The sequence below is a fragment of the Anas platyrhynchos genome, chromosome 1 (genome assembly GCF_047663525.1).
Source record: "Anas platyrhynchos isolate ZD024472 breed Pekin duck chromosome 1, IASCAAS_PekinDuck_T2T, whole genome shotgun sequence".
Taxonomy (NCBI): domain Eukaryota; kingdom Metazoa; phylum Chordata; class Aves; order Anseriformes; family Anatidae; genus Anas; species Anas platyrhynchos.
Genome location: NC_092587.1, coordinates 179523533 through 179549580, shown reverse-complemented (window position 1 = coordinate 179549580; position 26048 = coordinate 179523533). Strand labels below are relative to the sequence as shown.

Genomic DNA, 26048 nt, shown 5'->3' with positions numbered 1-26048 from the left:
AATACAAAATGGGGCAAGACTGAGCACCACTAACCCGTTGTGTCATGGCAGGTAGGGACCAACAGCCCTCCTTAAAGAGGAGACACAGGAAACCCCCAGCCTGCTGCTCCATGCCAGTTTCTTCCAAAAGCATTGGTAATAATGTGTTAAATACTGAAATGGATGTAGAGGAACTCAAAGTTGACTCCTCAGATAACATCTCTCTGGAAAAAAAAAGCTGTGGGTTTGTGTTGTTGCTGTTTATTCATCTCGACAATTTCCTTTTGAAAAGGTAAGTTAGTAACCCAGGTTTTTAAATACTTTTTATTTTTTAAAAGAAACTGTCAAATATGACAACAGGACAACGGGTGTCATTCAGCAATATCAGTTTCTGATCTAAGGAGGAAATTAATAAAAACCATCAGCGTTTTAAAAAATAAATATGACTAACCGTATGGAAAACAAGGAAAAACAAATTCATGTTCAACATCACCGACAGATATAAATGCTGAAATGTTGCTGCGCAAGGTAGAGGTAGAGGTAAAACAGACTTTTCAGACCCAGACCAGCTTTAGATCCACTCCCCACGCCCCCATGCACACCCTCCCCAAAGCTGCTCACAGTTGTCAATGATTTCATTTGAAGCAGCCCGCAGCCTCATCAAAGCAGGTCTGCGTGCTCCTTGCAACGCTCTGAGCTGGAAAACTATTTCAGCTTTTGTAGAAATGAGTTGCTATGCAACCTGGCCCCCCGGTTTTGCAACTTGTGCGGCAAGGAGAGCGGCTGGAAGCTGCACTTCAGCTCCCGCGAAACAACACAGCGCTCGCCAGCTGATATCTGCGAGGAGAAGTGAATGGCAGAGCCCTTTTTAGGAATTTTAAGTCCACCAAACGCAGGGAACGCGCAGCGCCACGCCTGGAGCTCCTCCACGGAAGAGAGCATCGTCAGCAGGACCGTCCCCAATGGAGAGGTGCTCGCTGTGGGGAGAGCCGATTGCCTTTGTGCCATCTGTCGATACTGAAAACGCACGTGGTGAGACACAAACCCAGAGCCCTCTGTACAAAGCAGCAAGTATCCTGACACAGGGAAATACAAAAACTAAAAATTGCACCGCACACGGGTTTTCCGAACGAACTCAAGACAACCGACGTCAGGTCGTACAAACCATTAGTTAAAAAAATACCTTCTGGGATATTTTGAGAGTAAGTGGAAAGAGTCTTCGTGCAAATGTTCAGCCTTGATCAAGCAGAGGACATAAAATCGTTGTAAACACATTAGTTCCTTTCTCATCTGCTGTATGCGCCCGGCGTTATCTATCTTCTGCAGTATGATTAGGGTTAGGAAATCCGCTTGTTCTGTCAATGTCACCCTTCGAGTTCCACTGATGCATCATCAAGACACTACTGGTGTCATATCCCACAGCTGTTGATGTAACAACATACAATAACATAGTGAATAGTGGCAAAATACAATAAAATACAGTATGTAGTGTCATATCTAACTAATTTGTATTTATTTATTTTTGCTTAAGGGAGGCTACTTGGCCAGAGCTGGATGCATCAGGTCCAATGGTCCAACAAAGCTTAATTTCATTTTCTAACACTCCTGTCACGTTACACTTTATTCTTACAAGTTGAGTTTATGGCTGGCTTTAAGAGAAATTAAAAACATCCACTCTGTATTGCTAACTTGAATGATAAGCAGCCATACTATGATTATGAGGTTGTGTTTTTTTGGTTTTGTTTTTAATTGCTGGAGCTTTGTTATAAACTTACTCATCATTTTAGCTATTTCTCCGCATGGAGATTTGACATCTGTGGGGCCTTTCTTCATCTGGCCACACGAACTAATTAGCCACATCAAAACACGGTTTGTCTTCCTTGAAGAGAAGTCACCGTGAGGACTGACTTTGCTGCTGTGTCGTCCCTGTCCCTTCAGGCAGAAATTCATAGACCAGGACCTCTTTGCTCTTCACTGAACAGAACTGCATCAGTTGGTGAGAGAGAGCTCTGGGTGGAAGACAGTGTGTAGGACGTACGTGGATCCACACGGGAGAGAAAGGGGAAATGAAATAGAGGAGCTAGAGCCATCCCCTCCCTCCTACCTTAATAACCTTGTCTGTCCCCGAGGTCAACAGCCATCCTCTGGTGGCATCGAAGTGTACGTGAACTATGTTGTGCTTGCTGTCGTGGAAAGTTGCTGTGGGTGCCCGCCTGAAGGAAGAGATCAAAATCAGCAAAAAATGTGTCAGCAAGAAGCATTTGAGTGCTTCTGTAAGCCACCAACTCAGCAACCACCCTGTAAACTGCAATTTGAGACCTTCCCAGCATGACAAGAGGAGAGTTGGACGTCCCTCCACCCCTCTCCGGTCTGTGAGGCGCTTCAGGGGCTTCTCTTGCCCCTTCTCCAGGGGCCACCCCACCGGCTGCTCCCTCCCACAGCCCCACCAAAACCAAGCTTTGTCCTCCTCCAGGCTGTCCACACTTACTCTTCATCCGTGATGGACTCGTGGCAGCTGTCGCAGACCCTCACTTCAAACTCGAAGCCCATCAGGGGGATGGAGGAGCGCTTGGAGCTGCACTTGCCGCAGACGGCCTTCCCGCACTTGCGGCAGTGGTGCTGTAGGAGACAACGGGCAAAGAGACGTCTTCAGCCACAAGCCCAGAAAAAAGAGCACTGCTCATGCCCTGCCAGCTCTGCCTTCTCACTTCAGCAGGACCTGGCTGAGGACACAGCACACAGAAAAGCCACTCTTCCAGGGGAGATGAAGGAAAACAGGCAAGGGCTTCGGAATAAATAGGTCAAAAGCAACCAAGCAAAAACCCTTTCTTTTTCCTCTACCTGGGGCAAGCAGCAGCTGATCACCAGCTTGGACACTGGGAACTGGCAGATAAAGCACTGCACAGGCTGAGGGGGGCTGTTTCTCTCCCTCTTGCTCTGTGGTGACACCACACGCTGCCCAGGGAATCACTGCTTCCTCCCCAGGGGGTGCATCTCTTCCAGCTTTCTTACGCCCTGCTCCTCCTAAAAATTTGGGATCCACGGCCCCCTCCTGCTGGGCAGGGAAATTTAGCGGCGTGTTCCAGGCAGACCAGTAAGCCGAAGCCATTTCCAACACAGCCTGAGCAGTTACAGATGTTTACCCAAGCCCATTGAAAACAGCTTTGCTTCCAGCACCATCTCCAAAAATCATCTGCAAATTTCTTTCTACAGCAGCCTCAACTGACAATAAGCAAAATCCCACATGGCTAAAGCTACAGACAGCCCCAAAACAATTTATTCAGCCCAGGCTCTATTATGTGCATTTGCTATTGGAACTGGCTGCAGAAAGAAAAAATAAAGGGAGAAAAAGCTTCTGCTTCTGACGGGCCAGGTTTTTGGCTCTCAGTGTGCTCCTCCCAAGCAGAAATCACAATTGAGCACTCAGGAGAAGAACAAAGTACAAGTTCTCAAGCTGTTAGGGAGGAAAAAAATAACCAAAATACATAATGAGAGAGAAGAAGCCTAACTGCATCGCATTAATGCACCAGAGGACCCATACGAACCTGCCTGAGGCCTATTTTCTTACTGTCCCACATTTGCTTGAAGTTCCAGAAGAAAGGCTGGTCACATTTTTGGCAGGAGTCGCTGTCCAGCCACTCAGGGGTCTGCAACACAAACGGAAGGAATGAACAACAAAATTCTGTAAGAGCCCAGAGACAGGACAAGAGAGATGTGTTGGGGTGCAGCAATGTTGTTGGATTAAAAACCATTTTCACAAGAAGCCTTTTTACCTGCTCGTGGGGGCGTCTATTTGGGCTCGGCTCCGAGCCTTGAAGGACGCAGGAGGAACACTTCTCACCCACCACATGCAGCAGAGTTTGATGATAAGACCCTAAAAATAACCCAGGAAGAAACAAACCTCCCCCCACCTCTTCACTTTTGGAATTAGGCGTGTAAAACTGAATGTCCTGTCTGGGCAGCATTTACCATCTGCTGGGGGAACTGGAGGCAATGAGTACTTCCAATAGCTGAGCTCCTTATCTGGAGGGAAGGGGGAGGTATCTGAAATGTGGCTTCCCCCTCCACCTCTCCCTTTCCTTTTCTCTTTCTTTCTTTCAGTGCTGTAAGAGGCGTTCCTGCTGTCAGAGGTATCTGTGCTTCAAATCACACAAGGCAGGCAAAATGAGGTTCTCCTGAACAAGCCTGAAACCCAAAACAGCTTTTTTCCCTGCTTTCACACAAAGATGATGAAAGGAAAGCCTTCCAGTTCCTAATGCAATGCACAGATTGGCACTCACGCTGTGGATAAAGAAGGTAAAAAGATTTAAAGAAAAAGAAAGAAAACGTCAAAGGCCTTTCTCTCTCCTGCAGCCAGGTTTTGCTGTGAAGAGCAGCAAGGAACAGAATCCCCATAGGGAAGCAAGCCTTGTCAGATCCTGGAGGATCTCAGAAAATGCCTGAAATGGCAGAGGGGGGCTCGTGGAGGGAGCAAACGACCTCCTCCCCTACACTTGGATCCTGACACGTGTCGTGCATCGAGCTGCTGGTGGACATGCAACCCTTCTCCCCACAGTGTTTAGTATTAATATTCCCAAATTATTATTATAGGAGTATTCCTAAATGTATTTCCATGTTCCTAAACATTGTGACAGCCAGGCAAAGGTAAGGTAAGGCTGATGGAGACCCTCCACTCCCACAAAAGGTTTGACCTCCAACAATAAAGCAACTTGCCTGCTTCAGCTTCTTCTGTCACTTACTTTGAAGGCTGTTCACTCTGCAAGGGCAGATCTGTCTTTTCTACCCACAACAGCATTTTAGATTAATGCCTACAGATCTGCGTGAATGAAGTTTTCATCTCTTCAGCATCTGAACATTAAACATGAAAAAGATGTTTTGCTCATGACAAGGAATTGCTTTGTAATCAAAACAGAGACACACTGCTAGGATTTTTCAGATGTTCCCTTCTCACCGTTTTTTAAAAATAGAGATTAAAATAAGGAATCGAGGGATAAGATGGCTTAATTCACTCTAATGCAAATCTCAGAGATGTGGGAAAACCTGATATCAAAGTGAATGCTGAGCAAACATCAAGTGGAAAAAAAACAACCAAACACCTTAAATCATGGGAAAATACCAAAGCCAAAATCCAAAAGAAAGTGCTGTAGGACTCCAAAAAAGGTGCTAAAATCTCAAAGGTTTACATTCTGGAGGTGTTTTAGCACAACGGACAGACACCCTATGGTGTTATGGGTGACAAGAACCCAAATAGCGATAGTCAGGGAAAGCAGCGCACCCATTAGCATCTGCTGCTAAGCCCTCATTTAGCTAATTATATTTCTTCTCCAGTCTTCTCACATCACTTCTGTCTGTTTTGCAACAAACCAACCTTCCTGCAGCCTCTCGAAGGCAGCGGCTAAGTAAGGTTTTCATTTCTGGGTGAAGTAAGGTTTTCATTTGTGGCTGAAGTAAGGTTTTCATTTCTGGATGCTCAGGCTGCAGCAGAAAGGAAACATCTGGTGGGAGGGAGGAACCTGCTTTGCTTTCGTTTCACTTTTGGAGCTGATGACATAATTGGCCATTAGATGAGCAATTAAAGAGAGCCAACTGGAATGCTAATTCGTGTAAAAAAAAAAAAAAAAAAAAAGGAGCAGGAGTAGCTCGGCTCCTGCCTAGGCCTATTTCAGTCGGTTTTAAAATCCAATTTTCCACTTATCGTTCCTCCTTGCTCAAGGGAGACACGCACAGCCCGAGGAGACCAAAACCCTCGTGGAGAGGCAGCAAAGCTGATTACAGACGGTGCTGCTACAAGCACAGGCTGCCCTGGGAGAAACTCATCACCCTTATCCCTCCTCGCTTTTCTCTACTTACAGCGGTCTTCCCCATCCCGTGCTAAAAGGATGAGGTGGAGGAAAGCACCCAGAAGCGTGTTTTCAGCTGAATCCCTTGCAGCCACAGCCCCACGCTGGCTGGGATTAACCTCTCCCTACCCCAACCTGCCTACTATGCGCATTTGGGGTACTCATGGTGCCTTTACCCACCCTCAGCCTTGCCCACCCGTGGGAGCAGGGCAGAGCACTAAGCACGGCTGCTGCCTCCGTGCAGGAAAGCGCAGAGCCTTGCCGTGACTCATTTTGCCAGAATGTGCCACCTTCACCACCAGGGCTGACGCCTGACTCACTCGCTCACCCCGCTGAGCCAGGTCTTCGAAGCTGCCGAGCGGAGGCAGCTCCCACAGCACCGAAGAGCCAGGGTAGGTTTCTGCACATGGCTGCATTTGCTGGCCACGCAGCACGAAAGGAATTGGGAGTGTGTGGGTGAGATCTCACTGTCTGGGGCACCAACGTCATCATTTATCCAGTTATGTGTGTTTGTACCAGAAGGGAGCAAGACCTGGTAGCAGGTGAGACTGAAGCCTTAACTAAACGCCTTTTTAGCAAGAATAAGGGAAAAAAAAAACACCTGGATTGCAGGTTTCCAGAGATGACAAAGAGCTTTCTTATTCTACCTCTTTAAAAAAAAATAAAAAATATCAATCTCTGAAATATTTCATTTACCTCTGAAATATTTCTTGTGATGTCCTGAAAAAACAAAGCAGAACATCTCATGATACCCTCCTCAGCGGATGTCTTTCAGAGCAGTAAAGGACAGAAACCATTTAGCAGCTTACCTAATACACATTTTCTGCCAGATAATTTCCCCTGTACCGTATTATCAAAGGCATGGCATAATTGCTGTATAATAACTGGAGCATGTCCAACAACATTTTTAATGCCTGGAAAGATCTTGTTTGAACGGAAAGCTGCACACCTTAGGAAGACCCCTTCTTCCCAAGACTGTTTCAGACCAAATCAGCAAGAGCAGGCCCCTACCTCCTGTCTCTCAACATCCATGTTCCAGACAACGATTCCCCCATCGGCACCACACGAGATGAGCTGCCGAGTGTGGTGAGCGTAGGAGAGGGACTGAACTCGGTCACTGGAAAAGAAACAAGACAGTTACTAATCAGCCATTTAAGGCTAGCACAAAAGTAAGCACAGAACGTACAATAAAGCAATATAAATCACCCGTTTGTCTGTATGCTGTTGTTTCTATTTTTTTCCCCCTTGTTTTTAATTTTCTTGGTATTCACTGGATGCAAATTGGAGTCTTCGCTGTCCAGGTGGGACCAGAGCCAGAGCGTTGCTCACCTGGGCAGCATCCACAAAAGCAAGGACCAGTTCTGGTAACTGGTTTCACTGCTCCTGGGACTGGGAGCTGAGCTGGGAAGCCAGAACAGGGCTGCAACTGCAGGGTGTCTCCCACTCACACTTGAGTGCCCCTGCGAGGCGGCCACAATGTGCCCTTGTGGCCAAGAAGGCAGATGGTGTTCTGGGGTGCATTGGGAAGAGTGCTGCCAGCAGGGCAGGGGAGGTGATCCTCTCCCTCTACCCAGCCCTGGTGAGGCCACACCTGGAGTGGGATCCTACGCAATGTGCTCTACATGATCATTTTTGGCAGAGGCGTTGGACCAGATGATCCCCAGAGGTCCCTTCCAGCCTCAGCCATTCTGTGACTGTGTTTTGGTAACACTGCAACATCTAGAAACAAAGCCCTGAAGGACTGCTGAAGGTTTTCTTTTAGCAGTAACAAGCACGGAGAATTTCAAAAATAACAGAGGAATTTGCTAAACTGTTTCTAAGCCTTCCCAAGGTACGGTGGATGATTTAGGTGCTTTTGCTTCTTCTTTGAAAGAAAAAGCAGCATTTAAGAAACAATACAGTTTAAACCCACTAGGTATTTTTTGATTCTTTCTTCCTTCAGCCTACCTTCACAGCGCTGACCTGCTGGCTCCGGCGTCACCATTAAGTGAAATGTTTCCTGATCCACATTGTCATTAGGACCGGGTCTGTAAACAGCACGGAGCCAGCCAACAGCCACGCTACAGATTAAGATCCAGAGGCTAACTTCATACCAGAAGAACTAATTTCCACAGCAATAAATATAGCACAAGTGCATTAGCAAGCGCCAGCGTTAGGGTTCAGGAGTGATCTAGGAATTCCCACAAGAACTCTGCAGTGCTCTGAAATCCCAGCGGCCCGACCAAACCACTCAGCAGAGCACAGCATCACTCGAGGGAACTGTATGAATGTGGAAGAAGCTGTAAATACTGCCAGACCAGAACCACCACGGGATTTTGCCTCTCCACACCTGAGCCTGGCGTGCCGTCCCACATGTAAGCCAGCATTTAAAAGGCTCAGAAGTCATTGCAGCTGCAGCCAGTCTACGTCTAGCCTAATGAGTGCCCAGCACAGGCTTACTCTTCTTCAAAGACTTCTACTGTACAATGCACGTGTGAGGTCTGTACGTGCAGAGATGAAGCCTCTTAACATTACGGAGATGTTTAAGGCCCATATGGGCAAAGCACATTACCTCCAGCCTGAATTACAAGTGAGACGGAAAAGACCCGGTTAGCATGGAGTAAAACGGAACTAATTGTCCAAGCCTGATGCTCCCTCTAGGGGAACGAAAGAACCTGACAACTAAAAGCAAGAATTTCCCTGCAGCTGTTTTCGTTTGAGGACCCTTCCTTTCCAGCAGAGGTGCACTCTCGCATAACACGTTCAGGACTGCAGGTAGTTGTGCTTTCTTTCGCTACCCTTTGCAGACTTTTAAACTAGCCTGTGGGCCCCAAACTGAAAAACTCACTTTAAACAATTTATTCTGGTTGTATATGGGCCACAGGGAGTCACACATACAAGCTTGAGGCATGTGAAAACTGTAACCTCTGGGCTGTTTCCATTTCCAGATGTGGCTTCTGCCTTCAGCTTTTCTCCCATAAAAGCAGGAGGAAGGGCTTTGAACGTACTTATGTCCTTGCAGCTCGATGGCTGTTCCTTTTCTTCCTCCAATATCCCACATTATAATGGAATGATCAGAACTGCCTGAGAATAAAACTCGCTGTATTGGGTCCCAGCAGAGAGCAGTGACGCCACCTGAAACAGGAGATGCACAGAACACTTGTTTAATTACAGAAGAATGCAGCTAAATATACAGGTTCATATTTAAAGATATCACCAAATATACAGATAAATATTTAAATATATCACCAAAAACAAAGAGAGTGATTAAAAGCGGTCTCTTTAGCCAGGGCCATGCAGCCACTGTACTGGCCATCTGATAAGCAGCAGCCTGGAAATGTTACCGAAGCCCTAACCTGCTCTTCTGCAGCCAGAGGGCTCAGCTGCTGCTCCTGTGGATGAGCCCACTGAGCAGCAGAGCACAGCAGCAGGAAAGCCACCATATGATGGTCACGGTGTGACTGCACAGCTTTTCATCTCCACCACTCCCAGGTGAGAGATCTTACAGCAAAACAGAAGGCAGTGGGAAATGTACAGAAATCTGCACAGCATCACAGCATTTAGTCACAGAGGAGGGACACGAAGGGAAGGTGCTGAGGAATGATCATTTCTTCTGTTAGGCAGCAAGTTCACATCCCAGGGCTGCTGTTTTTAAAGCATGATGGAGCACAAGCCCCAGCAGCAAAACAACCACTCAGCTCCTCCAACGAGCACATCTTGGATGTGCATATCCCACCGGGGCAGTACCATCTACCAATATGGGTCTTTCCCCAGGAAGCATCTTTTCCACCTTCCAGAGTTACTGCCACTTTTGTCCTCACTCTACTTTAATTAGCAGTAACTGATTGGGGTATTTTCTGCACTTTTCTGAAGTCTTATCCCTCTTCTTTTCACCAATAAAGAACAAACTCCCCTGAGCTGTAGGGACAGTTTGAGCTCCCTTCCATGCTATTTACTGTTTCACAGGAGGGTTACATTGCTGTGATGCCACGCACAGATGAAGAACCACGTAGGGCCTCCTCCTCAAGCCTTACCTGTGTGTCCCTTAAATGTTGTAACAAGGCTGCAGGACTCTTGCTCTAGCTTGAGTATGGTTACTTGCCCAGAATGATCACCAACAAACACGTGCCGGGTTTCCACATCAAATCTGATGGATAAGTGCTGAGGAACATACACTGTTTACACACAATTTTGTTTTATGCACTGCTTTTCATGACTTTTTAATGCTTTTAACATGAGTGTGCTGCAACCTCATGAATAGTGCTCCAGTTTCAAGGAGGTACTCAGGGTGTACTTTTAGATATCAAACTCATAGCTATTCATATTAATAATGCAGTCTCCCTGAGTAAACCGAACAGCAAGAAAAAAAGAGACCATTCCTGAGGATGTAAGAATATAATAAAAACAAAAATTATGAAATGCCTTGGAAATAGCTCTTTGCCACGAACAGAGGAGACTCATGTCCCCAGGCTCTCCAGCTTAGGTGCTAGAGTCTGATGGTGTTTATTATTCCTCTTTCCTTCCATAAAATTGTTTAAAAAAAAGTTTCCTGCTTCTTTGTTATATTTAGGTATACAAATAAAACTCTCATCTTTTTTCCAGACCACTGGCCAGTGTCACAGAAGTCCTCCAGAAGATTATCTCCGTAAATGGTTTTTAATAGCAATTGCTCATGTTGCAAGAGCCAGTCAATGTTTTATGTCCAATCTGGGGAAGTGCCAGCTACACCAGGTGTATCACACACCATATTCTAAACAGAATAAAATCCAGACCTGTTCAGCCACCTACTGGAACAATCTCAACAGGTTCTGACCTCTTCATCTGATTTAATTGCACATTTAGATTCCATAGTGCATATTAAAGGATCAATTGCTTCACATTGATCAAATGCAGTCAGGACACTGGGGAAAACAACAACAACAACAACACAAACAACCAAACCCAAACATTCCTGGTTCTGCCAAGTTTTTTTGCAATATTTGTCAATGGCTGTCATTTCCCCGGCCCCCCACCAGCATGACCCGATGACCCAAATTAAAGTGTCCTCCAAAATTTGGAATCACTCGAACCAGTCTGCTCTCCAGAGAGCTTTAGGAAATGCAGTACCAATTTCTATATCACACTTTCTAAAATATTAATTAATTAATTTAAAACGGAGTTCACCCACTATGCCATTTAGATCAGTTTGCCCTTCATTCAGCCAGAAGATATAAAGCAAGTGCCTAAATTTCCCTTGCTCAGAGTATAATTTTGAGTCAGTCTCATTTCCCATGAACTAGCAAAACACACATCATCTCTAGCACATATGCTATGGGGCACTAAAAGTCTGTTTATGCTAACCCTTGCTTTCAGCCTAAGAGCTCATACTTTTCTACTTCCCTTTTCATTTGCAATAAAGCTGAATTAATATTTCTTTTATTGTCAGGCAGCTGGGGCAGCTCTAGGTGAATAAGCCACTTGAGTGCCATTTCTGGAGCCATTTATTCTGTAGTTGGCCCAAATTTCCAATGCACAGTGGGCTGTTCCAGAATGAAGGACAAGTACTCATTATTTCATATTAAAGTCATTTAATTCTTCCCATGCATAGACACACACACACACACGCTGACCTGATCGCCGACCTACTTTGCTACCATTAATTTTTGGAAAAAAAAGAATGCACTGCATGTTTGAACAAAGGCCCTGTCCTTATTTATTACAATAGCAGACCACAACAGGTTGCAGATTGCCCATTGTTTTGCTCAGAAATGCTAAGACCTAAATATGCCACCACGTATTAAGGAGACAAAGCCAGGAGAACAGTTAGTGTTGGGCTGTTGTGTTTTGTTTTTTTTAATCGGCTTTAGATAACGGTTTCTCTAACAAAACACTGAACCTACACAAGGCACTAAAAACGGAGGACAATTAGGGAAATAAAAAAAAGAAAGCTAACAAACAAAGAGGCTGTTTAAGTGCCAAAGAGCTCAGCAAAGGATACTGCAGGCCACAGGCTCCCGCGCTGGTGCGGTACCCTCCCAGGCGCTGGCCGCTCTCCGAACAGTGCCACGTGAAGTTCTTGTCTTGGCCAGTGCTCAGCACCCACTCCATCTCCAGGACGAACAGAATCATTATGACCCTGCTTTGATGAGCTGAAAATTAAGCAGACAGACATATAATTGTACTACTGCAAAGAACATGCAGGCAGAAGACCCCTGGAAACGGCACCCCTTGCACCCAGCTTTGCCATTCCCTACTCATCTGTTCACCCTCCCCTATAGAAGAAGCTCCTGGTCAATAATCCTCTTGACATGAGATACCATGAAAGCCTGTAAGGTTCCTCCCCTGCACATTCAATGTTTGCTTGAGGAAGAGAAGCAAAACTTAATTCCTTCCACGCCTACAGCAGCCATCTATCTTTTAAGGTAGCCCAAGTCTTCCTTCCATCCTTGTACCATCACCAACAAAGCAGCCATTGTGGAAAAGGCTCTGTTTAAACCTGTCTTGAGCTGGTTTTCTGACAGCAGAGCAGATGCCCACGTGGCAGCATGCTGCTGCTCCTCCTGCTGTGAGCTCTGGTGGCTGTGGGCTGCCGATCGCGGTGCCCCAGCAGCAGGAGGAGTCAGGGGCAGGCACAACCCGACAGCAGAGGGAAGCTTTAGCATCGCATGGGAATCAGCTAAAAAGAAAACGGGGAAAAAATAACAAATAAAAAAAGGAAAAGATCACAGCTGGGCAAGATGAATAAACCAGCTGAATGAATAAATTGCTGCTGCTGCTACCTAAATAAAGCCCTCAAAAGCTTTTCATTAAAGCAATGGAACCCAGGCTTGTACAGAGGGCTTTTTGTATGAATGACCAGTGGGTTTGGTTGTGAAGTGCTGATTGAGCTGACGTTTTAATAAAACAAGTGGCTTGAAAGATGTGCCGAATTATTCCCAGCTGTAGCTGAACAGTGACTGCCGTGCTCCTCAATCCACAGGCCTACTGGTTTATTACTGTTCTGGGACCCGGCAACATGTGTTGCACAAAGGAGGCTGCTTGCATTTGTTTGTGTAAAAGCTGACACTCTGGAAAGATTAAATGTCTTTGGAAGCATAAAAACCACCCCAAACCCTCCATTTGAAATGCAGAGAAGTTCCTCGGAACAATATGGAAAGATTGCTGTCTGCCCTACAGAAATTTGGGTACAGAAATTGAAGGAATCTGGCCTGTGCAAGGCTTAAAGAAGTAAAATTTCGGATGGTTGGAAGTTGATAGTAGAGCAAGGAAGAAGCCTGAGCCCTGGGATCAGTAAAGACTCAGGGACATGAAGTAGCAAAATAGAAAGCTAGTCCTTCATTCGCAGGTTTGACCACTGCTGGTGTGCAGAAAAAAAAAATGATTTAAATTGTACTCCTAAGAGAAAGCAGCAGCAAGTATCATGCAAGGAGCAGGCTGGAGAGAAGATGGAAAGGGGAAGAGCCATGCCTGGAGAAAATAGGCATGAGGGTCTGCACTGTATATAAGGGAAAAAAAAAAACAACAAACAGCCAGCACGTAGCCAAGCACAGTGCAGGGCAAGAGGTTTTGCTGGGGGAAAGCTGCAGAAATGAAGAGCAGCACCAAGCAACAAAAGAGAGGTAGGAGTTAGTAGTAATAAATAAAAGGGATGGACTGCCAGTTTCCAGTGTGAAGGGGATACACAGAAAAGCTCACTTCAGCTCACCCACCCTTCCTAGGGTGTGCTTAGCCTGCAGGATTGAATCCAAGCATGCAACCGGATAAGCTAATTGCAAAGGGAGTTGCAGAGCTGATAATAGGACTCTGCACTGCAACAATTTGAACATGAAACCCAGCTGGGTCAAACTTCGGTGACCGTGTAACAAACCATAACCTCAGGTACTAATGACTCGTACAGCAAGACTGCAGCAATCTTATGATTTTCATACAGAGACTTTCATAGAGAAGCATAATGCTCATCATATATCACCCAAGTCTAATAGCTAAGGAGATAAAAGAATAAACTGTAGCATGTATTTATTACTTTTATAAGAATACCTACCCCAAGTGCAGCCTGGTTTATAAGTTTAACAAGGATAAATAGCCAGGCTTCTTAAAGCATCACATTAATGAATATGAGAAGGCAATTAGAGAAGTTATGGTTTAATATTTCTTGGCCTTTTACTATGACAGGTATCCAATGATAACCTTGAGACTACTGAAACAAACGTTTATTGAAATATAACCAGACTGACCCCAAAAGCTACAGTCCTAAATGCCTCAGCCCTAAAAGATGGTTAGTCTTCTAAATTGCTTCATTAGATACGCTATATTACTACACAATAGAAATTAACATTTCCCTTCCCTCCACACAGCCTGGATTTTGGACTATTTGCTGTCTAGAATGATATTCCTAAAGAACATTTAAAATGAAACACGGAACATGAAATAGCTCTTTAAAAGTCTTGCAATCTCAGAACAAAGCACATTATTGATCTACTGCTAAAAACAACATTAATATTAGTTTAAAAACAAAATCACAGAAAAGGAGGCTTCTTCCAATTCACAGACCTGAAGAGCACTTCAATGAAAATTAATGACAATACAGACTCATTAACATGGATCAGAGGTCTTACCCTGGTAACTTTTCACTAGTGTCATCTTGTTGTAGTCTTCTGATAAGATGAATTCCTGAAGGAAGAGAAAAACACAAAACAGAGAAACAGTGCTTAGCTATGTGAAGTGTTTGGGAATGTTTTCACTTGAATTTGTTACCAATGTAAGCTCTCCCTTTGCAACCACAGCACTATCTACACTTTTGCTAATATGGGATAACTCAATCTAAAAGAACCCCCACAAGTTATTTCAGCTTTTAAAACTGCCCAAGAAAGCTTCATGAGTACTTCTGAACAGAAAGGTGGAGATAAGGGAGGAACTAATGAAAAGAAGTTCTAAAAGCTGGCCAAAGTGGCTGGCACAGACCAAACACCCCCTGGTTTAGGATTACTTGGGCAGACATCTCTATGTGCATCCAGCTATAAATGCATGTGTGTGCACATGTGCATGCACACCCCAACTCGTACACATAGGATAATTAATTTTAATTTGTGTGAGTGCCCCCTGAAGTTGCTCATTTCAAACTACAGTGCCACAATGCAATCCCTGCAACGTCACTCTGGAGGAAAAACCCAGGCAAAGGGTAGGCTCAGCAGCACCACCACATGAAATTAGCTTTCAAACCACTCTCAGGTATCTGTGTGCACACACCACGTACTCAGAGAAACACAAGAAAAAACAAGGAGCTTGAAAACACATCGTATTAATTATTTATAAACAATCTTTACAGAAACTCTCCAGGCTAATCTCCCTAGGGGACAGAAGTAAAACCTAATTTGTTTAATCTAGAAAGAGAGTGAAAACAAGAGGAACGTCATTAAACACAAGATAAACTGAATTTTAAAGCACACAATTGTGAAATATTCATGTGTAATAAGCACTGCCAAAAGCACTGTGCAGCAGACAGGTAGAGAAGACTGAGCTTCATGAGCCTACAGACTATTATCATAGCAAACCAAATGCTTCGTGCAGGAGAGTATGAGAAGACAGTCTAACCACTGAAAAGCTGATATTTACCCACATTTTCTAAACTGGAGCAAAGACGGTTGCTCTGTGCTTCCTGTGGGGTCGCTAGGTGATTAGTATGGCCTTCCAGCACCAGGATTACCCCTAACCCATCATACCTAATGCTTGGCATCAACGTGGAGAGGCCACCATAGCCATCTCTTGAAAAGCTACAGAGCCCAGCTTCCAGGAAAACAACTGTGAGTGGGTTGAGGCATTTATGTATTTTGCTGTTACTAGGTTTCTGCTTGTAAATTAGTTATAAATATGTTCTCTTGAATTGTGCTATTTCATCTTCCCCTCCTTTATTCTGATCTCCCTCCCTTCAGCTTTCCCCTGGCAGCCGAGGCCTACGCCGGGGAGCGTTATTTAAACAGCAGCAACAAATCACTTAGGGCAGCTGGCTTTGTATACCAGGGTCACCTTAACTCGACGAACTACAGAGCGTTAAAAATCTGCTGCACCTCCCTGCCTCCTTCTGGGGGAAGTGGTTTCCATTAACCACCGCCTGCAGAATGCTAAAGCCACCACATGAAATGCTTCGCTACAAAGCCCGACTGAAGCAACACGCTTTGCTACGAACACTAACTGTCTGCTGTCGTCGCCCCTAAAAACAACAGCTTTAATTGCTGCAGCGTGTGGTGGGAGATGATGTCTGCCTTCCCCACCGATGTGCCTGGCCTGGTACTGCCCCCAGATTTCACTGTGGTGACGCACGGATGCTGGTGACCAGGGTGTCAGAGGAGAGGAAGAACGTGGTTTGCTTTCTCACTATATTTTGGCATTTTGCCGTTGACAAACTTGATGTGGCCACTCTGTTCAGCTACCTGCAGTGGGAGACTGAAAAAGGCGTTTGAAACTCTCTGTTGTAATGCACTGAATCAAAACACAACTGCAATTCATAAGGTTTACCCCGGTATTGACTACCTATGTCTGCTGTAATGCCAACCACAGTTCCATACGACTGATACACCACACCTTACAAACAGATGGACGCAGTCCCAGTAACATGAATACTGGATATCATGTGTTCTTTTTTATGACCCCCAAAGACTCCTTGCTTCTCCTTTTCTCCCCTGAAAGCACACGTTACTCTGAGAGGCATCTCCTTGGCTTTTCATTTGCTAATCTTCCTCCATTTCTTTTCCTTCTTGCTCCCCTGCACGCTGTCACATGCTCCTCCACTGCCCTCCTTCCCCTATCCCTCTCAAGGCCGAATGTTTTAGTTATGTCAACAGACAGGTATTTTAACACGGGGCACCTTGCTCCAGAAATTCATGCCCCGTTGCACATACATTGTTGTCCACACTGCAAAAACATTGACTACATCTTTTTAATGTTAATTATTCCCGTTAAGGTAAACAAAACCCATTCTGGGGTGCATGTTTTTCAGGGTCCTTGTCCACAGGGCTGACTGATGTGACCCAAGGACTGAAGAGCTGTGCCTTTGCAGGGCTGCAGGTGGATATCAAGTGATGTATCACAAAATAGCTCTAGAGACCTCTGCACAGGCAACTGAATCCCTCTGAGAGTCAATAATGTTTATATATTAGCCATGTGTTACCCATTCACAACTGAGTTTCCACCCCCGGGAATTTACAGCCTGTGCTCTGATAGATGCTGCCATTTCGACAGCACCGTGTGGATCTCCTTAGAGGTTTGACTTCATCCTATTAACACAAGTGACTGACAGCGCTCTCACCACGTCTGCCAGGGAACTGGCTTCATAAACGGAGGAGAACGAAGACCCTTAAATCTGCTGCCAGAACCCATGTCTACAACTGTCACAAAGAAAGCTCTAAAAAACGATTACAGAGTTTTCACTTTATAAAGCGCAAAGAGTGAAAGGGGATAGAAGCTATCATGCAGTTTTCTTGAGGGAAAAAATACAAAACTTCCCACTGTGGCAGAGGTGCATACCAGCAGACAGAGCCTAGGTATTCAAGTGCTGTTTACCTGTGGACACCTGCAAGATCAAATGATGTGGACAATGAATCTATCTTAAGTGCCACCCCCAAGGGATAATTCTGAGGGGGCTGCTCTGATGCCCTGTTTCCTTGTGGCCCTTCTCAAATCGTGTAATAGCTTCAGTTGGACACATGCAGGGCCAGAAAGATCATTGTCATTCAGCTTCAGCTATTTAAAAACTAAATGCCTCAGTTAAATCTTCTCAGAAATAGGGAGGGATATCTATGCCATTCTAAGACAGATTCAGGGGTAAATAATATGGGTATCTCCAAGGGCAATTCACCTCTCTCTACCAGTGGCAGAGCCTAGTGATCGACTTTATCTAGGAAGCAGACTTTTGGATGAAATTAGGTGAGGAGTTACATCATGGCTATGGATGTCTCCTGTTTATTCCAAGCGATAAACCTTTCCTCTGTTGTTTTTCATTGTGATTTCTTGAGGGACTTTGCACCCATTCAAGTGTTTTTCCTCCCATTCAGAGCAAGGAATTTATGACCACTGTAGCATCTTTTGGCTTCCAGAAGGGACCTGAGGCAGTCTCTAAGACATGAAGTAGCAGAAGTGCCATTTCTCCTAAAAAAACAAGGTACATATATATTTATATATATGTGTGTATGTATATGAAGATCACAGGAGAGTTTTTGCTTGTTGGTTGGTTTTGCTTTAGGTACCAGTGCTTTTCAAGTAAGATGCTTGACAAACTTTCACTCAAGAGAACAGTACATTGTGCTGCACCAATGTTTGTGCAGCCTTCATGCTGAGAGTTATAAAAGGTTGAAAACAATCTCTTAATCTTTGTAGGAGCAAAAATTGTCACCCTGCTTCACAAGGAAAAGCGGGGCATAAAAGCTCACCTCATGGTGCCAGTGCTGGAACATCTCTCAGACAATAGCAGTGCTGCCCATCCATCTCGAAAGGCATCATCAACATTGCTGGAGCACCAGAGTTTAACCAAAAGCCATATAACTTTCAAAAGTTTCATGTAAAAGGCAGTTTCACTTTCTTATCCCTATTTACATTTGAAAGTAATATCAGGATTCCCTCTCACTGCAAAAAGATTCATTTGACAGTACGTGGACTATGTTAGCTTATACAGCCCTCACCAGGAGTCCTTTGTTCCTTGTTCTGCCTCCATCACCACCTTCAGCCCTCCTTACAGCATATTACAGTTGTGGCTTTTCTTACAAGCCTTAGGTTTGCTGCAGAGGGAAACTTTTAATTGCTCGTGGAGCTTTGTGGAGCATATTTTCTGCAAAAGCCTCCACCACACAACTGCCTAAAGCTAGGAGGGACTAAATGAAGCAACACAGACCAGCCCTTCCCTGCCCTATGCACTTGTATCCAGAAGAGGGGAAAAGAAAAATGCAGCATGGCAACAAATACAATCTGCCTTAGATATGGCAGTGTAAGTACCCTAAGTGGCATGTTGTTTTACCATCTGAATATCTCATTCACATTCTTTAGTTTTAGAATGGAAAATACTTGACTCCATTCAGACTCTCTGACTCTTCAAAGCAAAATGCCCCAAAGACAAAGGACACATTTCTTCCATCGAGCTGGAGTACTTAAATGCTTTCTTTACTGTCGCATTCATATTCCTCAAAGGCCTGGTAAAAACAAATGTCTCCAGTAGGACTGGAAAATTAAAGCTATTTCAGAGAGTGGGAAGGAGGGAATTTCAGAAGTTCAGGGAATTCTCTGGCAGCTGTCCCACCTCCTAGATACAAATAGGGAAATCTCCTACAGGCACCCAAAATCTCTGGTGCTGAGCCATTAATATTTTTATGGGTCAAAACCTTCACATCTTTGATACAGCTCACAGGCAACAGCTAAAAGGGTCACACATCCATTCCCAAATGCCATCTTGGTTTTAGTGCTGACAGCTGCCTTTATGTCAACCTGCAAACATTCATTCAGTTATAAAGCCCGTAAGGCAGAGACAACAGCAGTAAGAGTCTGAAATGAGGATAAAAGGTTCTTAAACTGAAGGAGGAGTCTATTGATGAGGCATTGGTGAGACCCTCTCTGACCCATGGCTCCCTTCTACAAGGTGACACAGCACTTCACCAACCATTCCACATGAAAAATCCAATGATTAAGATCAACTGCTACTCTCTGTCCCATATCTAAAAGACAGACTCTTGTTTTAATATCCTGCCTCATTTCAATGTACACAGATCTTTCTTAGATGCTAATGAACCAAATCTTTCAGCAACAGCACTGCCAACTCCTATGAAGGAAATGAGATGAAAACAAAATCTGAACCCTGAAATTTAGAAGAGCAGCTAAATATGGAGCAGAAAACCACCTTCTGCCTCTCAGAAGATGATTTTTCCTCTCTTAATTGCTGCTTTCAGGAAACTTTGGTATGACATGATTAACAAGGCACTCATTTAATAAAACAACAGCTGTTTTCTGTTGTTGCATTTTTTTAAGATATATGCAAATTAGGACAGTTTGTTTAGTTGCCTAATAAATATTGCAAACTTATTGCAAACTCCACTCATTCCCTACGTGAGGGTTGGAGCAAAGTTTGCAATAATCTACTGTTTTCCACACTGCAGCTTCAGTTCCACTAGCAGTAAAAATTATCTTTCCCAAACACTAGCAAAAATATCCTCACCACAGCACACATGGGAAGCATTTCAACTAGAAATCTTTGTATGTACTTACTGAGATTGTACCATTGTCTAGACCTATGGACAGCCTTCTGGTTTCCGGGTTAAAAGACATGCATGAACATGGAGCTGAAAAAAATGAACATGATGATGAAGTTAACAAAACTGCGACTCTCAATTTCTTGAAGTTCTGGAAAGCCTAAAAGTAGCTAGCATGCTTCACGATGCTTCATCATTTTTCCCCCTTCCAATAGACAAGCATTTAAAAAAAAAACCAATAGTGTTTGTGCAATTCAATCAGTCCTATCCTATTAGGACATGGAGTAACTACTATTTCTTGCTCCAGCTCTTTCATTTTTCCTTACTAAAGTTATCTGAAAACAGTCATGAGGTATGTCATACAACAACAGTGCTGATGTCTTGATATAAGCAGTACCTGACATTCCTGTATGAATCTTACAGTTACTTAGTTGAATAATTTAGGTAGGTAATTTGTTATTTTTGGTTTTGTTTTACTCTGCTAACAATAAAAGAAAGCACTGTAGTATGTCAGAGGCTCACATCCTATACCTGTGGTAAGAAAGTTGACTTGAATCAACGTTAACAGAAATCAGCTATCAGCCAATATCTGATATGGACTGCAAGTCCAGCTGCCCCCTACTCTAGTTTCACCACAAACAACACTATTACAGTAGCATGTACTATGGCCAAGACTATTGAAAATTAGCCATTATTTCTTACATCAATACTACTCTAATAAACATTCGGATACGCTCTTAAATTGCACATAAGTCAGTCAGTCTCTCGAAGACCTGGAAAGGTATGTATCAAGGGTACAACAGACTTTTCTTGTAAAAACCCAAGTTCTATGCTTGGCTTAATTGAGGAACTGTGAAGCTGCTTTCAGAAGGCAGGGATTGTTTTCACTGCTCAGCACAACATGCAGCTGGGGGTCCTGCTGTCCCAACAAAACCTTCAGTAATCATTTTTCAGCATCAGTTGCCACAGGTAGCTAGAGGCAGGCATTCTTGCCCTTTCTGTAGTGATAGGAATGTTTTCTAATCTGTATTCTTGTGATAAATATAGAGTACAGTCAGGTGTGCTTTTAGTTCTGCTCCCTGCACCCCCTGTTTTCTATTCTCCATGATGATGACTTGCAGTGTTTCAGTGACTAACAAATTTGGAGTTCTTTCTTTCCTAGTAACCTGTACTTGGTATATTCTCCATTTGAGCAATGTCTCACCTAGGATTAAACACTTCATAAATCAGCTGTTCATCCTCATTAGTTGACCACAGAGCTGTATCAAGAAGAGGACAGTCTATGTTGACTGTATAAAAAATAATAATATATATATATATATATATATATATAATCTTCTACATTCATTATTGTTCCCCTTCTGTCCCCCTTGCACATTTCCTAAAGGACAACTAACTGCAAGCAGAAAGCCTACCAGATTCACATCCAGACTGACTGAATTAAACCAAAGAAAAGGCTTCAATTCAAGGAAATTGCCGGGACAGAAACAGTATATTATGGCTACTAACAGTGATGAAATTGCTCCTTTCTTTACCCCTTCCTCAGAAAAGGCGAACCCAAAGCCTCCCTTCAGATGGGGGTTCATTACAGTTATATATTCAGACTTCTAGGGTAGTAGAGAATTAGAAAGGTGCAGAAAAAGCCGAGAGAGACAAAGCAATTCTGAGCAGAGTAAACATCAAATCCTTTTAAAAGGCACTTTATGCCAGAAGAGGCATATTCTACATTCCAGCTTTAAAATGCCAGACGTTGCGCATACATTGAAAGAACTGTTAGTAACTCTGAAGATGATAAACACTTCACAAAGAAAAAGTCTCAGGTAAATTAAGCCATTTCAAGTATGCTTTTTTCCAAGCAGCCTGAAACACTTCAGATACAAAAGGTGCAAGCAACTGTTTGAGACAGGCTGCTAAAAAAAAGTCACTTCTGAGTTCCAAACCCACGTGCACATAGTCACGACAGCGTAAAGAGATTTTGCTGTAATTATTTTCCTAAGGGAATTCTTCAGTAATATTTACTCTTCGAAAAATTAACATGTCAGCACTCAGCTTATGTCCACACTAGCTGCACTAATGTGGTTAAAGTGATCCCAGTTGTGACCACACTGCAGCAGCTTATGCTTTAGATGAAAATTAGACAATGCCATTCAGATACTTTAGCATGTAGGTTCATTAAAAGGAGGGGTAAAAATGTAAAAAACCCTAAGCTTCCAAGATGTTTAAGAGCCTTTCAAAATAATAACCATGGAACATAATAGCACTTTGAAGGCTCTTGACTTTAATGCCTAGCTGATTTGGATTTCAGACCAGAAAAAGATTGATCTGAACTATGACAGAGGATGGGTGGGATATTCCTGACACAGAGGTCTGGCTGTATTCTTTACCTTAAATACAAATTCAGACTGACGCTGCGATTTTTGCCTTTGGAAACTTAATTATGCAGGGAAAAGAAAAAAAAAAATGTCCTTCATGCACTCAACAGTGCGTCACCTCAATCAGAGGCTGACAGAAGTAGAAGAGAAATAAACTCTGTATCTGCAGTTTCAGGGACACCTCATGAAGTGCCAGAAGTGGCACGGTTTAAGGAGCACATTTTGCTTTGCACAGTTTTTGACCTTCCTCTTCAAAACAAAGTGTTAACTATAAAAACCATCGTAAGCCAGACATCATAAGTCATTATCTGACTCAAACCCTGGGTTCTTCTGTCCCTCAATAAAACCTTTAGTCAGTTCTCCATCTGAGAGAGTTTTTTGTCTAGTTTGGGTCTTTCTGTGTGTTTTATTTCTATGCAAAGCTTACATCTGCAGACTACAATGCTCTTTCGTAATTTTGTGAAAAGCAATGTGGTTTTTTTCCTCCTGTACAGATACCACCCAAAAACATAAAGGTTACACATATATCCATGAGGAGGATTAACTTGCTCATCAGATGTCCATTGTTAATACAGATGTTGAGACAACGCTGGCATGAAGGAGATTAGTCAGACTTCCAGTTCAGCTAGTTTGCCACACTGATACTATTCAGTGTGTATTTTTAAATAGGGGTTCTGCCTGTGGTGGTTTTTGAAAGCAGACCGAGTTCAACCAGTGGTTGAGCATGGCTGAATACAACCCACTCTGGCCACCAGCCTCCGTGACCATGCTCTGTGCAGTGCCCCAAAAAGGCCTCTTGGTGCCCGACACTGCCGTGACACTGGCTGAGAAAGCCAGCAAAAGACCACAGAAACTATATCCACCACAGGATGTTTCCATTACCCCTTCTCTTTGTAAAGGCTTGGCTGTGCAGTGATCTGGTTTGAACACCCACAGCTCTCTCTAGGCAGTCTAGGTGGGACCGCCACTCTCATAGCTTGCCAAACAGCACAAAGGCACCACGATGGCCACTATTTTTTTTTCCATAGAGAACCTCTGGGCAGGTTTGTTCACTAGACAACAAAAACCAATGTGAACCTAAAGCGGAGGACCATCAAAAAGGTGATCCATGCAGAAACAATCAAAACAATCATTGCCAGTCAAGTGGAAACTTGTGCAGAGGCTGACTTGGAGCCCTTGCTATGATTTCCAAGCTTAAAACCATGGCTGATAACAATGTAAGTGATGTTGTTCCAGTCTTTAATTATACCTGATCATTCTTGAAACCGGTGAATAATTCAGCATAACTTAAATGTCTCATGATTCAAAAATTTACCAGCCTTAATTGAAGGAACAGTGTCAGGTGTTCAAATTCATGAAGGAGCTTTAAAACAGCCCCCTTTGAGTGGGTCTGAATCTACTCAATCTTTTCCAACGTAGCTGTTATTACTGGCAGTAATGCAGCCTCTCTAAGAGCAGAGGAAAAGCTAACAAGATTTTAAAATGCAAGCACATGCAAAAACACCACATGGAAAAAGAGAAGCATCAATGCCTAACTGTGAGAAGAACCATTTCATAACTATTTGACAGAGGTCCACAAACTGCCACATCATTAGTTGCTTTCCAATACCCTTTTGAGTAAAATCTTGAACAGAAAATAATTTTGAGGCTTCAAATATTCTCATGAGTTTGCCCATCCCCAAAGGAAAGAGATCTTCCTCTCCATTTACCAAATGAGCAGGCAGGCAAACATCAGGGCCGCTCTACAGTCCCAAGCTGCTGCTGGGTTACTAAAACCGTTTAACATTTATAGCTATTAAGTATTTTATGCATTATGGAGACAGGTGCCCTTTTCCAAATCTAGCCATGTTAGCTTAAAATACTACCTTCTCCAGACAGAATACCTCAATGGGATTGATAAATGCTCCCTGATCAGTTTGATTTAAGGTCAGTTTCATTAGCTTTCTAAAGATGGGCTAACCCAGCACACTTGAAGGCAAGGGAGGAATATTAGCATACTCCTGCTGCTGGTGACCTGAGGAGTTATACCCCTGCACTCAACCCAGGTTATGACAAGGCAGTACTTTCTTCAGCTGCCTCCTGGAAAAATGGACATTGATCTGCAGTTTCTTTTAAAGCATGAACACTCTCTTTGGGAGAGGAGGCCTACAGCAGATGATACTGAAAGGATCCATCAGGGAGACTTGGTTTTTCCACATCTAATTGCAGGGGTAAAATGATTCTGCTCCTCCACTGGAAAATCTGCCTAGTATGCCCTCTATCATATTAGCTACTGCAGGATATTAAGTTCTTATCAAATAAAACCATTTACCATTGCACTCTAATGGACTGAGCACATGAAATAGGAAGGGCAGAGTGATTTATACTGGTGACTTACAAAGCTTTATGGACTCCATTAGAGGCAGAATGCAAGCCTACCTTTTGAGCTCCCACATTTGTTGATCTATGTCTGCATTACATGCTCATCCCTTGCTAGCATATTTGTATTCTTTCGCTGCTGTAATCCCTGATGTCTCTTGGGAGCATTAGGATACAACTTGGTAAAGCTTCGCAGAAACCAAGGGGACTGTTGAAGCATTGAATTTAACATGGACTGGTAAGCTTGCAAATGGTCGTAAACATTAGGCTTCATCAAAATCAGAAGAGACATTTTGTAAATACACAGTAGATAATGAATGCTTCCTTATACTTACATGGCATCGCGTGGTATATGCTGGGCCAGTACTGCCCGCTGTCCCTCTTCAGCCAGACACGAACAGTTCTACGAGAGAACAAACACAACGTGTGTGAGGAAGAACGGAAAACTATGAAAGAAAACAAAGTGGTGGCGATGAACGTGGAAGACCATCTTCAAAACTGAATTATTTCACTGAGAAGAACAATAAATGCAGGAACTCCTACAGCAGGCCTACATGTCAAGCTCGGATGGTGATGAGGGTAGCCGATTCCTTGGCATGATGCAGTACTAAGCTGAATGCCTTGTAACAGTTGGCTGCCTGGCAGCCCTCCTCGCCTCCTCCATCAGTACAGAGTTACTGAAGTGCTCCAGCCTCTCCGCAAACACATCAGTGGTTTTCCTTAGCTAGAAAACTTTCCCAGTCTTTAGGTTTCTCATATTCGTATCGTATTTGCAGCTCCCTGGCACTCAATCAGCACGCCCTTCGCACAGCTGAGACGCTTGTTAGTTGTTTCCTGAACCCAGGACTGAACTGATGTACCGTCCGGGTCATTAAAGATTTATTATTTCAGCTCTCAGTATCATTTACTTCGTCTGACCCAACCTCTAAAACTTCTTTCTTAACGAGACTCTCTCAAACTTCAGCTAATTTCATCAAAACGTGAGTACTAATAGTGTCACTAGTTAAAGCAGCTGGCACACAGTCCCTACTTAATCTCAGCAGTCATCTCCTGCTAGTTGCTGCTCATCTCACTGCCATCTATATTTCTGCCAACTCTTACCTGCCTTACTGCTCTTCAAATCCTTATTTTCACTAATTTTAACTAGTGATTGCTCCATCTAAACCCGTATTCCATGTTTACTGATTTACACTAAATGTGTTAACCTTATCTAGACAACTTAGTTATCCAAGACAGCATCAAGTTAGTGTTAACACAATGCATTTTAATCCATGCCTGTTTATTTTTTCTACCAAAGTTAGGATACAACAATAGAT

At 43.7% G+C, this 26048-nt stretch overlaps 1 protein-coding gene across 2 annotated transcripts in view; it reads right to left on the bottom strand.

Annotated features, from left to right (window-relative positions):
* Positions 1 to 285: 285 nt before the first annotated feature.
* WDFY2 (WD repeat and FYVE domain containing 2) overlaps positions 286 to 26048 on the bottom strand; it is a 55090-nt gene continuing 29327 nt past the window's right edge. For both annotated transcript variants that reach the window (XM_038173902.2, XM_038173904.2), the window contains exons 2-12: positions 25068 to 25135; positions 20019 to 20092; positions 14393 to 14447; positions 11776 to 11926; positions 9833 to 9945; positions 8807 to 8933; positions 6831 to 6936; positions 3525 to 3626; positions 2468 to 2598; positions 2084 to 2192; positions 286 to 1401 (exon numbers count right to left, since the gene is read on the bottom strand). In XM_038173902.2, coding sequence (XP_038029830.1) covers positions 1372 to 1401; positions 2084 to 2192; positions 2468 to 2598; positions 3525 to 3626; positions 6831 to 6936; positions 8807 to 8933; positions 9833 to 9945; positions 11776 to 11926; positions 14393 to 14447; positions 20019 to 20092; positions 25068 to 25135 — 1066 coding nt within the window. In that variant the 3' untranslated portion in view covers positions 286 to 1371. The remainder of the gene's footprint in view (positions 1402 to 2083; positions 2193 to 2467; positions 2599 to 3524; positions 3627 to 6830; positions 6937 to 8806; positions 8934 to 9832; positions 9946 to 11775; positions 11927 to 14392; positions 14448 to 20018; positions 20093 to 25067; positions 25136 to 26048) is intronic.